The sequence below is a fragment of the Ascaphus truei genome, chromosome 3 (assembly GCF_040206685.1).
Source record: "Ascaphus truei isolate aAscTru1 chromosome 3, aAscTru1.hap1, whole genome shotgun sequence".
Lineage (NCBI taxonomy): Eukaryota > Metazoa > Chordata > Amphibia > Anura > Ascaphidae > Ascaphus > Ascaphus truei.
The window spans coordinates 257,232,461-257,251,574 of NC_134485.1; the positions used below are offsets into that span (position 1 = coordinate 257,232,461).

Consider the following 19,114-nt stretch of genomic DNA (forward strand, 5'->3'; position numbering starts at 1 on the left):
TAAACATCGCAATGGCTTTTCACTTAAGTGGTCACCTATTACAGTCTTGTGGCAGCAAAACTGAGACAAACTTGGAATAATAAAACTTCATCAAATTTATCATAGAGAAATGTCCCTTTGGAAACAATGGGATTTTTGGTTTTGATAAATTTGGTGCTGGTGCGAAATTTGGTTTGTTTGCTCCTGCATTGCCCCACTGGCAGACTTTGATAAATAACACCCTTTGGGGTCTGTATTAATATGTCTTCAGTGCAAAACTGCTGCAGATCTGGGACAAAAACACACAGCCAGGGCATCTAAGGAAAAAATTCCAAATGGAAACCTTTGGATTTTTTTCTTGAAAATTAAGGTGCAGTTTTTTTGGGGGCCCAGAATGCCAGGGGCAGTTTTGCGCCAAAGTTTGGTGTATACATGACATTCTCTGTGGGATATGCATTAGAACTGGGGCACAAAAACTGTACACAATGAACAGTATCAGACCAAAAAAATCCCAATGCTTCCTATGATATCTTTATCTTATACTATATTAGTGAAAGCACTGTATGCCTGTCTGCATGGCCTGTGTCCCTAGGGGAAATCTCATTGGTCCCTTGGCCCGCACACACACACACACACACACACACACACACACACACACACACACACACACACACACACACACACACACACACACACACACACACACACACACACACACACACACACACACACACACACACACACACTCTCTCTCTCTCTTCCCCCTCGGCCACACATACACTCTCTCTGTCCTCTCTCCCCCCCATCACACTCACCTCCCTCCCCGGAGCTCCACTCACCTCCCTCCCCAGAGCTCCACTTACCTCCCTCCCGCTCCACTCACCTCCCTCCCGCTCCACTCACCTCCCTCCCTGGAGCTCCACTCACCTCCCTCCCCGGAGCTCCACTTACCTCCCTCCCGCTCCACTCACTTCCCTCCCCGGAGCTCAACTTTCCTCCCTCCTGCTCCACTCACCTCCCTCCCGCTCACCTCCCTCCCGCTCCACTCACCTCCCTCCCACTCCACTCCCTCCCACTCCACTCACCTCCCTCCCACTCCACTCCCTCCCGCTCCACTCACCTCCCTCCCGCTCCACTCACCTCCCCTCCCTCCCGCTCCACTCACCTCCCCTCCCGCTCCACTCCCTCCTGCTCCACTCCCTCCCGCTCCACTCACCTCCCTCTTGCTCCACTCACCTCCATCCCGCTCCACTCACCTCCCTCCTGTCCACTCACCTCCCTCCCGCTCCACTCCCGCTCCACTCACCTCCCTCCTCGGCGGGGGGACACGCGGCCACCTAAGATGGCGGCGCCCGGAACGACCCCCTTCCTCCCTCGCAGACTAACTAAGATGGCGGCGCCCGGAAGGAGAGGTGACGTGTGTGTGTCACTGTGTGTGTGTGTCACTGTGTGTGTGTCACTGTGTGTGTGTGTCACTGTGTGTGTGTGTCTCACTGTGTGTGTGTGTGTCACTGTGTGTGTGTGACACTGTGTGTGTGTCTCACTGTGTGTGGGACACTGTGTGTGTGTGTCACATGGGGGGGCAGGAGCGGAGAGAGAGGGGGGAGCGGAGAAACATACAGGGGGAGTGGAGTGGAGAGGAGAGACCCGGAAATTTTAAGCAACCCACCCCCCTCCTGTCCACTGTCCCCCCCTCCTGTCCACTGTCCACCCCCCTCCTGTCCACTGTCCACCCCCCTCCTGTCCACTGTCCCCCCCTCCTGTCCACTGTCCCCCACCCTCTGTCCACCCCCCTCTGTCCACTGCCCCCCTCCTGTCCACTGCCCCCCCCATCCACTGCCCCCCCCTCCTGTCCACTGTCCCCCCCCCATCCACTGTCCCCCCCCCTCTGTCCACCCCCCCTGTCCACTGCCCCCCCCTCCTGTCCACTGCCCCCCCGTCCACTCTCCCCCACCCTCCCATCCGCTCTCCCCCCACCCTCCCGTCCGCTCTCCCCCCACCCTCCCGTCCGCTCTCCCTCCACCCTCCCATCCGCTCTCCCCCCACCCTCCTGTCCGCTCTCCCCCCACCCTCCCATCCGCTCTCCCTCCACCCTCCTGTCCGCTCTCCCCCCAACCTCCCGTCCGCTCTCCCCCCCACCCTCCCGTCCGCTCTCCTCCCACCCTCCCGTCCGCTCTCCCCCCACCCTCCCGTCTGCTCTCCCCCTACCCTCCCGTCCGCTGTCCCCCCACCCTCCCGTCTGCTGTCCCCCCACCCTCCCGTCCGCTGTCCCCCCTCCCCCTCCTCCCTCCTCCTAGCGGGAAATTTAACTCACGGGCAACGCCGGGTCTCTCAGCTAGCCTTTGATAAATATGGTGCTAGACCTTATTCATATTTTGCCCAGATTTTGCATGAGGAGACATTGATACATAACACTCTAGTTTTTTGCTAGGTCACTGGTTTCTTCAATGCTATTAATAGTAATGTTTGTACAGTAGTAGTAATAATATTAGTTGCCAACTCTCCATGGTCCTCACGGTAACTTCTGTAAATTAGCACTCCTGGCCTCTTTTTTACATCTTGTAGCAGAAAAGAGACAGTAGGCAAAACACAGGATATACTGTAGTTACTATACTGTACAGTATGTAGACAATATACTATTTAGCAGAACATTGTAGTGATGTGATGTGGATATTTTAGATAACCCTTCCAATGACGTATGGAGATAGTACTTTGCTGCCACTTCAGATATTAAATGGGGTTATTTTGTTTTGTTCGTTTTAAGGGGTAATATTTCTAATGTTATTGATTAACGAGTCTTAGATTAAATGTACTATATGCTGTATATATTGTGTCTCCTTAAACCTCCTAACATGTAACATACACACCGTTTAGCTTACACAATGAGGAAGGTCTATCTAACACAATTGTATTGTAAAGTAGCTTGTTAAGAGATAAATTTGTATTATTACTGGGTCAGGTGCCTTTCTGTGGCACGCATGTTATAATTTGCAGCCATAAATAGATGTACATCAAACGTTTGCAATGTTTTGCATTTAGGAACTACTGGAGGAAAAGGTGAAGACGGTACTCAGGGATTACCAGGACTTCCAGGTAGTGAGGGAATCAAAGGTGAAAAGGGAACAAAAGGTGAAGAAGGCCTTCCAGGTATTGGCATCCCAGGACTTCAAGGCGTCAAGGTAATCACAACACTTCCCAGTAACCAAATAGTGACTATCAAACAAATAGAATTTGGCCGGTCACCAGATAATACCCCCAAAACCCAGTGGAGATGTTTTATGAACTACAGTATGTAACACGTGTTCCCCCAAACCTAAGGGAGAGTCATTGTTGTTACCTGGTGTTGGTGCTAGCTGTTACTCTCACAAAAAGCCCTGAGCATCCGCCGATGTTGTTGGAGATAGGCAGGACAGGCTTTTGGTGCTTGAATTGTATTGTATGTCTTTATTTATAAAGCGCCAAAAGTGCACTCAGCGCTTCATAAAGAATAAAGTACGGAGAATTATAATAATACAATAAGCGCAGCAAAATCAGACAATAGGAAAGGAAATCTCTGCCCTGAAAAGCTTACAATCTAAGTGGTATGATGGTGGACTTACAGAGACAGCAGGTGAAGGAATAAGTGCTGTAGATGGCAGTGCTTGGCCACAATGGGTAGTAGGAGTGACTGTGGGTGTGGGACAATAGCCATGAGTGCAGGCTATTGGGATGCTTGATTTGTGGGGTGAGTTTTAAGGTTAATCAGTATTAAATCAGAAAGTTAACACCATTTACAGGGGAAGAGATGGGAGGGATGCGTGGGTGAGATCAGGTGTGTATGTCTGGGTTTAGGCTTGGGGAGATCCCCAGCAGCAGGAAGGAGTAGATAGTGGGTGTGAAAAGAAGATTTGTGGGTGTTTTTTTATTGAGGGGTAAATAAGTTGTTGGGAGATAGGTGTATAATAATGGTGCAGTGGGGAGTAGGGAAGTTGGATAGAACAGAGACATTCACAAAGGAGTGAGGAAGCAGTAACCAGAAAAAGCAGTAGGGAGGGCATAATAAGATGCAGGAGGAGAGACTTCCCAGTTATTGGAGGATAGGAAGGATACAAATAATCACAGCATTTAGAAAGTCAAGTTCTCACAGTTGCAAAGTTGTTGTTGTTGTGCAGAGTCCAGATCTTCCTCAAATCTTCACCTCCAATTTCAACTCCAAAATTAACTCCACACTTTAAATGTGACACTTTGATGTTACACACAGCCACTATAGAATAGTTATTTCTTGGTTTTGCAGCGCCTCCATTCTCACAGGGCCTATCAAAGATAGTTGCAGTGCCCTGTGGAAAACACTCTTACCCTCTCCCTGAAGAACTGCAGGCAGAAGTATAAAACAGTAACTGGTTATTTATTCTGGCTAGTACAGCAACAGCATACCAACATGTACACGCTTTCCTCTGACCACAGCAAGAGAGATTACCTCCGACTGGACCCTACATAACCCAGCAGAGTGTCACCTTGCAGCTTGCTCTTTCCTTGGTCCCTGGACTTAACCCCCAGGGCTTAAGGCCCCAAAGGTCTATCCCTGTCTCCCACACTCCCTGGTGGTGTATGGGATAGATTATTCCACTCCCCTGAAGGAGGGGAAGGAAGGTGAAACAGCCCTGGCTCCACACTTCCACACACACTAAATTTGGAGCTGTAAATTATTTTTGTTACCAGGGGAGGGGCTCCAGGTCTTAGCCCCATATGGCCAGTACCCAGGCCATAAGCCACCCCCCTGTCACTCAAGAGAGCTGCTTACTACAGCAAAGGCAAATTTAACCCTAACACTGCCTGCACTGGTACCAGGACTTACATGTTAGCCAAATAAATGAGCAGCCAGGGGCTGCATGCTACAAGTATAACAGCTACTGTACAGTAGGACAGGCTTTATATATTCCCTTTTACGAGATACTATTATTTTATTTCCAGTTTTTCTAATAATTACAATTTAAAAAAAAAAACTAATTTCAGAATGATGGATAATTCAATGTGGATGATACCTTTGCCTATGTTATGGTGTGCCTGATGTAACATGGCAAAGCTTCACAGTGTTTTTTTTTATTATGTAATGTGTCTCATGGCTTAGCACTGCTTAGTGTGCCTATAGGTGTTTGTCTACTTACTCTTTTGACCTGGCAATTTATTTATTACATTTATGTGAATAGGCCATAAGGTGTTGAGCACAAGGGGAAATGGAAAGATAAAACATTGTACTGGTTATGAATTGGTTATTAAGTGTACTCTGGTGAAAGTAGGTGCTTCCTCCGAATTAATTTATACTGTTTAACAACTTCTGGAAGTTAACAGATATATGAAAAGCTAATGTCCCTATTTGTTGCTAGGCAGAGTAGCGTCTAACATTCAGACGTTTTGTCTACCCCACTGTAATAACCAATTACTTTGATACCTGTCTATGAAAAAACATGCTGCTAAGTGGTTGAGAAGCTAGTCGTAGACCATATCTCTTATACTGAGTATCCAAACATTCCTCTGCCAGCTAACCCAGTATTGTATTTCCAAGCCAGATTCAGGTCACTCTCTGTATCCTGCACTCCCAAACCTGGTTTGTACAAACATAGCTCTTTATTGTGACAGAGTTGCTTGATATTAGTATGCTGACAGTATGCAAACCAGACTGTCACCTTGCACACTGTTTAAAGACTTTGACAAATAAGTAGCTGCCAAAAAGGCAGTCTACCAGCAATGCATAAACTCTCTCTTCATCTGAGTTGTTAAGCACTGACGGTTCACTGGGGGGAGGGTCTAGGAGTTGTTCAGCAGGGGTAGGGGTGTCTGGGCCCTACTTGGTGGCAAGGAAGAGGCCCGCCCATGCGGCATAAGTTGGGTCTAACGTCCAGGTTGTCCCAACGCTCCAGCGCTGTTGTCAGCCCCTGGTCTTTTTCTCAGCTTTCCTCTATATTTGTGAAACTTGTCTTCTGATTTTAATGCCACTTTTAATGCAATCATGCTGTTTTCTCTTTCTCATACAATAGATATAAACACAATGCTTGCCTCGTGCAGTGCGGCATAAAATAACAGCTACACAAAATACATTGATGATGCATGTGTCACATGTGCTCACTACAAACAGGACTAGGCCGCGTGGCTGAGGTGGGGATGTATATAACCGCTGCCATACAATCACGGGGCCAGGTCCGGAGTGCAGAGTCAGAGTAGTGTAGCCGGGTCAGGGTAGGAGAGTTCAGGTATGTCGTGGTACTTGCCATTGTCCGGAGTTGGAGAGAGGAGAGTAGTTAATATCCGTAAGCCATGGTCATGGAGAGGAGAGAGAGGGGTCCAATAACAAGCCGAAGTCCAGTGGTATGGAAGAGACAGGTCCAGGTACGAGCAGGGGTCACAACACGGGTCAGGCAAGGCACAGGAACAGGCAAGATACAGGAACTGAAAGGGTATTTAAAGGAGAAGGCACAAATCAGGAGGTAGCAGGAAGATGACATCAGACCCAGATTGGAAGCTTCTGTAATATGAGGAAGCAGGATTGGTTGCAGGTGAGACACAACTGAGGTGTGTTTTGAGATCAGCTGCCGTGCGGCGGGTGCACGCAGGAGGAATGCGGCGTGGGGCGAGTGCGTTGCCAGTGTGAGTTGGTGCCGTGGAGACATAACAAGAGCGTGCCTCCGCGGGTGCACTGTTGGGATGGCGGGACCGCGCAGACAGGGGTCTTCGAGCGCCGCAGGCATTGCTGCGTGATGCTTCAGGGAGGCCGAGCCTACCAGCGATCCTGACAGCATGTTTCTGGCTGGGATACATAAAGATTTACAAATTATTAGTCAAGACCTATCATAGGGAAATATGGCAAATATTCTTACTGTTTACTCATGACTGTTAATGCTAATTTTTCCCCAAATATATATATGTATATTTTCTAGGGTGATTCTGGGAGAGAGGGTTTTCAAGGCTTGCCAGGTGAAAAGGGTGACAAAGGTGGCGGTGGTGTTCCAGGTATGGCTGGTCTACCAGGTTTCAAAGGATCCCCAGGCCAGGCAGGTTATCCAGGTAGGTTTTTCTCCTGTTATATAAATATTATGAGAAATAGCTAGACACATGATTAAGTTAACAACATTCTGATTCCGTAACATCTAGGTAGCCCTGGACTTCCTGGAGAAAAAGGTACCAAGGGACTTTCTGGATTAGATGGAGTTCCTGGATTCAAAGGACAGCAGGGTAAGGAACACAATTTGTGCAGTGTTTATAACTGGTCTTTACCTCTCCCAGTTGACTTCAAAAACGTTCTAATGATTATTTAAAGAAATTATTGAAAAGGCAATGTTTGAGTGAGGCTATTTGTCAATTAAAAAAATACGTACCTGACGATCTTTATGTAAATATTGGTTTAATGTTCCATATCCTAATTGTGAAATTTTCACATGTAGGTGTCAACTTGCTCTATAACTATAATAGTCATGGTTGATGTTTTTTAGTGATGTTTCATATCTTCTGAACTTTTTCTCCTTCTCTGAATCTCCAAATTTGTTCAGGGACTCGCCCATCTCTAGTGATCATTTAAAATGATGGTTCAAAGCAAATCTGTACTAAGCAATCAGACACCTACTGCCACAATCAGAGTCCCACTTTACAAAGTTAGAGGAGTTGCAATGGTCTAAAAGAACTACCACATTTTTACAGTAGGTTTCTTGAAAGCCTAACTGGGAAAAATGCAGTAACAAATAACAGGAAAAAAGCACAACCTCAGCGCTATACCCATATACTATGATACAAAACAGTGTATATAATGTAAATACAGTATTAGTGCTAATATATCAATACAAACACAAATAGTGACACATGTGTATATGTGGGTGTATTCAGTGACCAACTTTAAAAATGTAAATCCTGCGGCCAGGAGGTCACCAGTATTGTCCAGATCCTACGTTGGTCCTTACAGAGAAAATTGTCCTCCTTGGCGCTGGTCTTCACAAATCAGTGCTCAGTAGTTATGTAAAAAAACAAGAAAAAAGAAAACAGTGTATAGTATTATACTGTACAATACAGTGCAAATATTCAATGCTTTCCTCGGGTAGATTCCCCACCGATTAAACAACAGGATAAAAGTATATGGTAGAAATAAGACTTCAACTGTTAATGACACCAAACACGGGAGATAAACCTTGAATAAAGAGTTCTAGCGAATATTCCTATATATTTGTTCTGCGGGCATTAACATAGTCTGGTTTGTGCCCTTTGCCAATGCATACATTGCCCACTATCACCCATCCTAGGTCAAGTCTTTGGGCAAATGGGGCATTGTAGGGTCCGTTGCGCTGTTTGTGGATTTTGTGCACCTTCACGATGTCCCTGCCGAGCAGTAGCAAAATCTTGTCATCTTGCTCTATCAGTGGGATGCGGTCAGCTATTCCCCTAAGGTGTGGGTGATGACGTACCACGTCTGGTGTGGGAATCTCGTTCCTGTTTGCCGCCATGTGATTGCACTCTATGAGTGTTGGGAGAGGTATCTTCACTCTGCCATCCACGGAATGTATGGTATAGCCATTTGCTCTCCTCCCTGTTGTCTCAGTCAGTCCTGCGCAGGTTCTGAGTGTGTAGGGTGAGACATTGCCTTGTGTGTTGAACAAGCTATAGAACTATGACTTCACTAATGATCTGTTGCTTTGATCATCGATGATTGCGTACATCCTAATAGCCCTCTCAGGTTGTCCCTGGGGGTATACTGCGACAAAGCATATTTGGGAGCAGGACCTTTGGTCACATCCTTCTCCACAAACCTCGGTGCACTGGGATGTGACGGATATTGACTTCTCTTCTTCTTCCTCCCCGCCATGCTTTGCCATGGAGGAAGGGTTGTTGAGTTGGTCAAGTGTCAGCGCCTCTAGATGTAGAGATGTTACATGTTTGCCACTGTTGCACACTGTACATTTGATGGCTTCTGTATAGTTTTTGGATAGATGAGTCATGGAAGCGCAGCACCTGAAGCAAACTCCAAAGTCTCTGAGTAAGTTCTTGCGTTCCTCTATGGGTTTAATCCTAAACTCATTACACCTGTTAAGTGGGTGTGGCTTCTTGTGTATGGGGCATTCCCTGTTTCCCTTTTTGGAGCGGTAGAATGATTGGGACGTGTAGATGTTTTAGGAGACATCTGTCCTGTGGACCGAGATAAACGTTCTGGTGCTACCGTATCTTGTCACCGGTCCTTCATTCTTTAGGTTGCTTGCACTGGGTGCAGTTAGTGTACCTAAGATGAAGCTGGGATCATTTTTTATTCTGACTACTTCGCGAATAAAGTCTCAACATTTCTGTGAGATTCCTACTGGCCCATAGGATCAAAACAGAAGGGGGTCCCTGCAATCCCATTCAAACTGAATGGGACTGCAGGGACCCCTGCTGTGTTAATCTGATGGGCCATTAGGAATTTTACAGAAATGTTGAGGCATTGTGAGATGCCTTAGTTTTTACCCAGGCAAGTGATCGGATACTGGTGGCTGCATTTGTACTTGCCCATGTCTGTTAGGTCAATGCATCGATGTGTTGGTCTTGCGTAGAGTTTGGTCGGTCGCGTCCTAGTATGGTGGTTACCTGGAGGGGCCTTGCGGTCGCCTCTTCCTTGATGTGGATGTGCGATGACTGCTGATTTGTGTGAGGAGCTATGTTTCTCCATATGGGTGTATTGCATATGTCTCCTGTATTGCGAGACTGTGGTAGTGCATCCGTATATGTGCTGGCGTGTGGATCACAGTTGCGGCTGTGGCTATTCAAGGTTGCGTTTGCCTTTGAAGAAACAACATCTTTTCCACGTGGATCTTGCAAGTCTTTGGCATTTGTCATGTCCTCCTCATCGTGTTGAGATGGTGCGCTGGTGTTTACACTGGGGAGGCTCCCCACATAGTCTTCAGTGCATTGGGCTGGATTCTCGGAGGCTATCCGACTATAGGATCGCTCCCCGCCATCCTGTCGCGTGGCTGCTTCTAAGATTTCAACTTGGGCTGCGGTGGCGGCATGCTCTTCCTTACTCAAGGCCTCCAAGTCCGCATCCAACTTGGTCTTCCTACGCGCAGTGGCTGCAGTGGCTGCTGCCTGCTTCTCCTCTTCTACGCGTGCTCTCTCTGACCTTATGGCTGCCTCTTTCCGAAAATATTCGGCCCTAGCACATGCGGCTTCTGAGATGGCTCGCGCCTGGGTAGCTTTGGTGCTTGCGCTAGACGCGTTAGATTGCACTGATTTTGCTGACCTTGATGAATGCGGTCTCCAGTGCAAGGTCCTTTCTTCTACTCTCGGTTTCCGCGATAGCGGTCCACACGTGGCTGTCACGTGTCAGGTCAATATTACTCTGTAAGTCTCGTTCTTGCAGGCTTTCCCTGGTATTAGTCCTGGTCAAGTAGGTGATTTGTCTCTGACAGCACTCGGTAGCAAGAGTGGTTACGCCTTAATTGAGTTATTGCCTGCTCCAGGTGCTTATCATAAATGCCAACGCTTGCAACATTACACATTTCAAGTCCATTTTTTCCCCAGGCCTTCTCTATTTGTCGCGGTGTGCGTCAATGTCAGCTTCATATTTTTCACGAGCCTTTTTTGTAAGTGTAACTGTCCGCTTAGGCCTGGTGCCTTCTTGCATCTGTTGCAGTTGTGTAGCGGTCTCAGCGTCTTAGTTTTTGCTCTCCTGCGTCTGAATTGTCACTCTCATGCGTGGTGTCTAGTGAGGTCTGAGTTCTGCCATGCTGCAGGTGTATGTAGGCCTTTGGCCAGTGCGTGTGGCGTGTGGTCTGTTACCTGCGTCAGCGATGGACGACTGTCTCAGATGATGCCGGTCAGTGTCCTGCAGCGGTCAGCGTAGCAATAGCTGTACTTACAGGTGTCCGTGGCTCTGAACCGTGTCCTGGTGGGTGTCCGGTGGCAGGGCCCTTGGTAGCCCCATACGTTGGGACGTAGCTCTGGGGTAGGTGTGATGGCTGTACCTCACTGTGTAGTTGTGCAAAGTGTGGACAGGATAAGAGAGTGATAGTGCTGTGTATAATGCATAGTTCTGTGTAGCAGTGCTGCAGCTTCTGTGTCCGAGAAACTGTTTTTTTTAAAGCTGCAGGCTCTGTATAGCTGTATAAAGCTGCCTGCTTTGCATAGCCATTTAAAGCTGTAGTGCAGTATCTGACCTTCCAGAAGGCTGTTGTACTGCAGATTGCCTTCCAGCAGTATGGCTGTAGAAGCTGAAGCCTTCTGTGCCGACTCCCTAAGCAGGTGTCTTTTTTACTATTCTGGATCCAGGCTCACTAGTAGCATGTGAGAAGATCCATGGAGCTTTACTCACCCCCTTTTTAAAGCACACAAACTCCTTCTATTTTCTTCAACTTTATTGAGTGGGGTTAACAGAAATATAAATGTACTTGCATGTAGTTTGTGGTAGAAAATGTCTCTTGTGAGGAGAAGTATCCTAATTGGCTTTGGTATCAGAAGTGCTTCTCTGAGGGGAAGGTAAAAAGGAATCCCTTTCTAAGGGAGCAGTGGAAGATGTGTCTACTCACTTTGGCTGCTGTTGAAAAGAGAGAACACACTTTCCTTCCAGATAGGAACAAGCCAAGGGGCATAACAAAATACAGAGAGGGGGAGAGGGCTAAACCAATATCAACTACTGTATTAGTATTGGGAGGTTGCTAGGGCAACTGACTAGTGGCATGTGGAAAAAGTAATATGTAACAACTATGTTGCAATATACACAGGAGCACTGGCTGCTTGGAACAGGGAAAACATGCAACTTTCCCCGGTGAGCTGGCAGTGTGAGAGTAGAAAAAATTTGCAGAAAATACACAATCCTGTTCCAGGACAGGTCTATTGGTTCCTCTTGGGTCTGTTGACTACCAGTCTTTATATTGTGCTTACATGTTCAGAGGGCATGAAAAATAATACATAATGCTAGATAGCATAATTCAATAAGTCATTATAAAGGGACATCTAGATATACTGTAGGTAATGCCTAATACATTCACAATGACTGAAAACAATAATGACCAGTTGCATGCAGTTCTTAAAATCACAGTATAGAGCAACAAGTTAATATTATCACTCAAAGTACGAAAGGGCTGGTATATAAATGGAGTTGCTTTTATTATAAGGTTTCTCATATTGCTCTAGATGTATTGGGGGAAAAAAAATCTGAACATTAAAATGTACTGCACTTTTTACCAAATAAAGAAACCAAAGAAAACAAATCTGCTAGAGCTTCGACAAATCAACCCGAGTAACTTTCCCTGAGTCCAGAGTTTGCTGGGTTAAAATGACAGCAGCATTTTTAAAAAAAATTTAATTACATTATTATTTCTACTAAAATATATTAGATGGGGTTGTAGACCACTTCGTCCACCCTGAATCGCCCGGCGGAGTAGGGCTCGAAAAGCCGCGCGACCTCATTTTGCCTGTTTCATTTACGAAAGTTAATATCATTTCACGATGATTTAAATTCTATGTTGTGTCATATGCTTGTAATACTCAATAAAAAATTTAAGTTAGAAAAAAAAAAATGACAGCAGCAATCTCTGCAGAGAAAGCTGCCCAAAGCTCTAATTGCTCGGCTGCCACAGTGGAACTTTTTGGGAGCCGCAGCAAATAGATTTTTTACCCCAGCACCCCAAAGAAGATAAGTCAGGTTATACTGCACCTTTATTGCGTTAAATTATTGAAATTGGTGGCATACAGCACATTAATTATGGTGGAGAAAAAAAAAGCTGAATGATGAATAATAAATAAATAAACATTTTTGTAAAAGAAAAATGCAGCTATGTGTACAAACTTGTATTAGAAATTGTGCATCTTTATGTATCAAGAAATAAATAGTGTGTCACTGTGAAACTAACCTCCTTCAGGTGATCCTGGCCTTCAGGGGTCTACTGGTTCAATTGGTGAGAAAGGTGAACCTGGCTATGATGGAATCCCAGGAACGCCTGGTGAGAAGGGCGATGCAGGTAAGACAATATCCATGTTATTCCCTCATTTACAGTATGCTTATATGAATGGAAACAAAGAGACTGCATCTAGATGCAAAAATGCATTTGTTGTCATTAGATTGATGCTATGAAAGGGATTTTGAAAGAACCTTAATGCAGGGGTACTCAAACTTACCAACATGTGCCCCCCTGTCTCCTCTCCCCTCTGGCTCGCGCCCTCCCTCCCTGCACGGCTCCGGCGTCAAATGACCTTGCGGCGGCATTTGATGCCGGTTGCCATGGAGATGCATCGCTGAAACTTCAGGTAAGTGAAAGTTAGGCCTCGTTCACTCTGCTAGCTACTTGACGTTCACACGCACGTTCGTCACTCTTGCATGTTTGCCAATGGGAGTTTTCAGACTTGAAACTACTCCTGGCGGTGAAGTACACCGTTGACGCTGCTGCAATTGAGGGAGACAACTGAATTTTTGTGTTCGTGCGGCAGCAGTGTCACGTTTATTTCGCCAGTCAATGAATGAAATGTTAACACTGAAACACCGTACCCTTTTTTAGAGGATATGATGTCTTCCAGGAAGTCCCGCCTACAGTTGGTTAATTCAGTCTTACAGAGGCCTTTTGCGATCCCTGACATTTTTTTAAATGTCTTCGGGGAAGCGCGGGTCCTCTGTAACAGCCGCGCCCCCCCAGAAAATCTCCCCCCACTTTGTGCACCGCTGCCTTAATGTACCGTGGTGCTTCACATCTAGTGTAGTACCTAGTACATCAGCTGGCACTAGGAGTTGTTAGGAAGAAGTTATCCCAAACTCCGTTATGATGGGATATATCAAATTTACATCCCTGTGCTTGTTTTAATGTTAAAAAAAATCAAGTAGCAGAAACTCTCATTAGTGATCTTGATGATCTATAACAAGTTTCTTATATCTAATGCAGAAACAAGCCAAAAAATGAAATTAATATACTGATGCAGCGGCCGTTATTCGAACACATCTCGGCGCCGATTTTGGGTCATCTGCTGTTCCCCACGCAGAATGAACGCGGCCAATCGTCCCAGGCACCCACGCTTATCGCGGATGTTTTGTTTGAATTTCATGGATTCTGTTTCTTCGTTTGCAATAAAAGGGATGAATTGTAATGTGTACAGTACTGTGCTACTGTGTCAATTTCATGTTTTTAATAGCCAGAACACTAAAATTCGTTTTTCTGCACTCGCCGCGCTCGCATCTTAGTGCGGGAAGGCTGGAATTCATCCCGCGGTTCCAAATCGGGATTACCATGTACATGACGCGTGAAGTGTTCGAATAACGGCATCAGTACAGTAGTACGTCATCCACATTTGTTCTGAACACCTATTAAGCTGTCCCATATTATTTTGCTAAACATTCATGTTTTTCCAGCTCTTTTGTAAAACACTAAGGGCACTACAATTAACACAAAAATTATATGGGAATTTTAAGCAGAAAATGGCTTGAACGGCCACTACAGTATGTCATATAGAATTATAACCATAAACTGTATGTACCCTGTAGCAGACCAGTTTATTATTGCATATATTGTTAATTAGCAATTACTAATGACATATAAGTGACAGGTGAAATTGTATGCTTCAGTCTCTACTTTTGAAACTTTTTTTATCTTTAATACAATATCACAAGAGTGTGACATATGTAGACCTTGTCATGCCACCAGTTCTTCAGCATATTGCATAAAATGGAAAAATATAAACACTTTTTATTGCACGAAAAACGCTTACGTTTTCATTTTTTATATATATATACTTCAGCCAGCTTTATAACTGTTTCCTTTTCCTCATTTCAAGGCTTCCCTGGTAGAGGCCTTCCAGGATTTCCAGGAGAACATGGGGACAAAGGTATTAAATAGTGCTCAGATTGAAATTTCAAACGACAATGGGAAAATTAGATGACATATTCTATTTCTATCCATTTGATGATTTTGTTTGTCACTGGAATTACTAACGTCATAACACAGATCACATGGTTGTACAAATCAAGATTTCACGTACAGAATAAGTCGACTTTTTACATTGACAGTTGCATAACCTGGTTTAATATTCAAGTGATTTTCCAAGATTTTAACTGGGCGATGGCTAAACTTTTGTTCTGTAGGCTCTAAAGGTGACATTGGTTTCCCTGGATCACCTGGAACATCTGGTATTCCTGGAATCAAAGGGGACCACGGATTTCATGGAAGTCAGGGCCCTCAAGGGCCACCAGGTTTCCCTGGCCTACAAGGAGTGGCAATGGAGGGACCAAAAGGTGACAGAGGACAACAGGGTCAACCAGGACTTCCAGGTAAGAGCAATGATATTATTTCTATATTTGGATGCTGTGGGATTGAAAAGACAAAGGGCCAAATTTAGTTGACATACAGTAGGCACAGCAAGGTCAGAGTCTACCAGAAAGTACTTTCCAAAACCCTCAAGTTTTTTAGAACCAAAACCAGAACACTAGGCCAAGTACCCATCTCTAGGTGGTTCCCACCATGCAGTATTTCTTTCATTCTTGTAATAACTTTTATGATTGTATACTTATTGCACACATTGTTCATGTGTTATTAAGCTATTTTCTATTTTCCTGGCTTATTTCTAGTGTTTTCCATAGTTTGGTAAAATTTCAAAACCAAGCAAATTGAGTTTTGCCAAAAACCAAAACACAAAAAATAAATGAAGAACTAAAACCAAAATACGAAAATGTTTTAGGACTAAAACACAAGTGAAAGTGCCCACCCTTAATACTTACTAAGAGGTGCTAACTTCTTACAACTCATTTAAGTGAATGGGCCATATGGTGAGTTCAAGAGGGTTAAGGGGATAATAATAAGCGGCCACTTGAGCCTTCAATGGGGAAGAAGGCTTTCAATGTTAATTATAATTAATATCTTGTGGCAAATAGTATATTTTTATACTTATGTTTTTGCTTAAACTTCTATAGTATTACACAATAAAAAGGGACCCGTAAAATATGCAATATGGGATATGAAATATTTTTCATGACTAATATGGCTACTAGAACTCTGCCATGGATAACTTACTTTTATTTCTCATATACTGCACAATTGTTAGTTCTAAATGAGATGTTATTGTTCTCTTCAGGTCCTCCAGGCCCTATCGGAGGGTCAGGTCCTCCAGGCCAAGATGGGCTAATAGGAGGAAAAGGAGATACAGGGTGGCCCGGAGCACCTGGCTTTCCAGGAAACAAAGGTGACCCTGGAATTCAAGGACTTCCAGTAAGTTATGTGTTTGGTTAACATATTTTTTACTTGTGCTTCTGACCGTTATAGCTGGGAATAGAAATGGTATTTTCTTCAGCTCTTTCTGATTGTTGCTTCTTAGGGAGATGCTGGCTCTCCAGGAATATCTGGTCAGAAAGGTGAAACAGGACCTGCAGGAATGCCAGGATTTCCAGGTAGGGCTAAAGATACCTGTTTTTCAATATAAAAATATTTGAGTATTTGATAATTCAATACAACTTTCGCCATTCACTCTCCTTGTGACGTCACCTTCAAAGACCTTCTATCAGAGCGGCAGAGAGAGTAAGGGAAAGGACGTTGGGCAATCCAGCAACTGCTTACAATCCCGATCTGGACGTTCGTTGACCTATGCCAGCTAGTCAGCTCGCCCTACGCATTTCACAGGATACCTGCTTCCTCGGGGAATCATGGGAGCAGTACTCCAACTCTTGTCATATATATATATGTATATATAAAAGTATACATTACCGCGTAGTAAATGTATTAAATACAGCACATAGCTCCAACGTTTCGATCCCACAGGGGGGATCGAAATGTTGGAGTTATGTGCTGTATTTAATACATTTATTTTCATTCACCTGAGTGCTTTCTCCCTTTTTGGTGCTATGCGGTAATGTATACTTTTATTATTTATATGGGACATGCACCTATTAATTATTGAATTTTTAATGGAAAAGAGAGCATACGTCCCATAGCGTAAAAGAGTACATTTATTTTGGAAAGGGGGATGGGAAGGGGGAAATTAATTTGTGAATAATATCACCGCCAGCCAGATACATCCGCTATCGTAGTCCCCAATGGTAATCTCCCACATCTCAATGCCAGAGAAACCACTCAGAGACATGTTTCAACCTAAATGGGTCAAAACATGTCTGTGAGTGGTTTCTCTGGCTTTGCATCTAATCCCATGCTGTTCTTAAAAGCTGTGTTAACAGCGAGCATTATCTTATAGGGTTCCATGCAAAAATGGATTTCAGGTAAAAGGTGACACGGTGTGCTCATTTGTTTGTCATTTCCCAGAATACCTTGCTGCAGTGGAAGCACTGTATGCTAGGTGATAATGGTGAAAGGAAGGTTTGCAGACCTGTCTAAGACATGTGAATGTGCTCACAAGTGATCTTTTAAATACATATATATATATATATATATATATATATATATATATATATATATATATATAGTATATCTGTTTTGTAATCATTAAATAGTAGATAGGTTTAATAATAATATATTTATATATATATATATTTTTTTTTTGTAGGTTTAAAAGGTACCTTAGGCTCTTCTGGAGAGAAAGGCGAATATGGGGAGCCAGGTGCTTCTGGGCCAAAAGGTATGTCAGTAAACATTTGCAATTCTTTGTTTTTTTCTTGACAGTTTATACATAATATGTAATATTCCATCACCCAATTTTAGTTTTACATGGAAGTGATGTCATATGCATTATAATGTTTATTCAATATTTTACCCTTCTCCAGTAAGTACATTTTGTCTTACAATTATGGCGCTGTGTTTTACAAAACACAGCATTGATGTTTTCAGCAATAGGTCTTAAATATATTGGATCATTTGTTATATATTGAAAACACCGTTTAATGTCTCTGCAACCCATAACTAGGAAATATTATCCATTTTAGAGTGTATCCCAGATTATAACCAAAATAAATGAATATATATATATATATATATATATATATATATATATATATATATATATATATATATATGTGTGTGTTTATAGATTTCATCTCCTACTTTAATTTCTGAATCAGGTATTTTGCTGAATGTGTATAAAATGTGCATTTTTTTCCAAATTGCAGAACAATTGACCATCAGTAAAGTAACATGTCTGATGAAAGGACAATGCTGGAACCTGAATGACTGTATATTCATTATTTTCAGGAACGCAGGGTCCACCTGGCGCATCTGCTCAATTCCAGATCTTTAAAGGAGAGCCTGGTTTTCCTGGCCCACGGGGCCCTACTGGCCCGAAAGGACTTAATGGATTTCCTGGTCCTAAAGGGGAGCAAGGTGAGATGATTGTTTCAGTCCGGTTAATTTAGCCAAGTCATAACAGCGGAATAGTATAACACAATGCATGACTTTCTTTTATCCAGGTGTAATAGGTGCAGTGGGTTTTCCTGGACAAAATGGTATACAAGGATCAGATGGTAACCCGGGTCAAAAAGGAGATATTGGCCCAAGTGGCCCAATTGGTAAGTTCTGTTTCTCAACATTTATTCTGATAAAAAATGGTAAGCAATCAATTGTGTATTATATCTAGATAACTTTTAAAATTGCAAGTGGTAGCCTATTTAAATACTCTCTTTTTCTTGGATGTCATTAGAACCATGGATTACCAGGACGCCTGTCATGGGAGACCAGGTTTATTGTACACCTTTTACCAGGATCATATATTTTGCAAATCAAGATAATGAAATAAATTGAGATTTATTCACAGAATTAGGTATACACACAGTGGAACACAATATACTGTACAGGCGAAAATACACGCTTACTTGGGAACTGGGGTCAAAAACTAGACCTTCCTAGCTGCTGTGCACTCTAAAACAGAGTTTTCCCTTGCCCGGGACTTAGCTCCAAACGTCCTGGAACTAAAATCGGCTTAAAATCCCAACCACGACCACTACGTTCCTTTCTGAAAACTTGGTCGCAAAAAGCTGGACTTAGAATATTTTCCGGGCAGACTTTTCTGAAGCTGTTGCTCTGCTATTCAAGCAAGAGCACTTTCAAAAAGCCCGCCTGACTTCTGGCGCTCAGAATCTCACCGGTGATTGGCTTAGGGGTTTGTTATAGTATTTTGGAGGTCATTCACAAAATACTACAACCAATCAGAGCTTGGGTACGTTCTCAACAGCCAATCTGAGCGATGCCGGTCTGGAAAGCCGGGTAAGCGGGGAATCTGCCAACGGACATGCACA

At 44.0% G+C, this 19,114-nt stretch overlaps 1 protein-coding gene across 1 annotated transcript in view; it reads left to right on the forward strand.

The window, feature by feature from the left end:
- Nucleotides 1-19,114, forward strand: part of COL4A1 (collagen type IV alpha 1 chain) — a 168,858-nt gene that overhangs the window by 139,293 nt on the left and 10,451 nt on the right. The window contains exons 37-47 of the mRNA XM_075590710.1: nt 3,019-3,158; nt 6,891-7,017; nt 7,105-7,185; nt 12,825-12,923; nt 14,722-14,772; nt 15,029-15,214; nt 16,015-16,148; nt 16,255-16,327; nt 17,434-17,505; nt 18,075-18,203; nt 18,290-18,388. Coding sequence (XP_075446825.1) covers nt 3,019-3,158; nt 6,891-7,017; nt 7,105-7,185; nt 12,825-12,923; nt 14,722-14,772; nt 15,029-15,214; nt 16,015-16,148; nt 16,255-16,327; nt 17,434-17,505; nt 18,075-18,203; nt 18,290-18,388 — 1,191 coding nt within the window. The remainder of the gene's footprint in view (nt 1-3,018; nt 3,159-6,890; nt 7,018-7,104; nt 7,186-12,824; nt 12,924-14,721; nt 14,773-15,028; nt 15,215-16,014; nt 16,149-16,254; nt 16,328-17,433; nt 17,506-18,074; nt 18,204-18,289; nt 18,389-19,114) is intronic.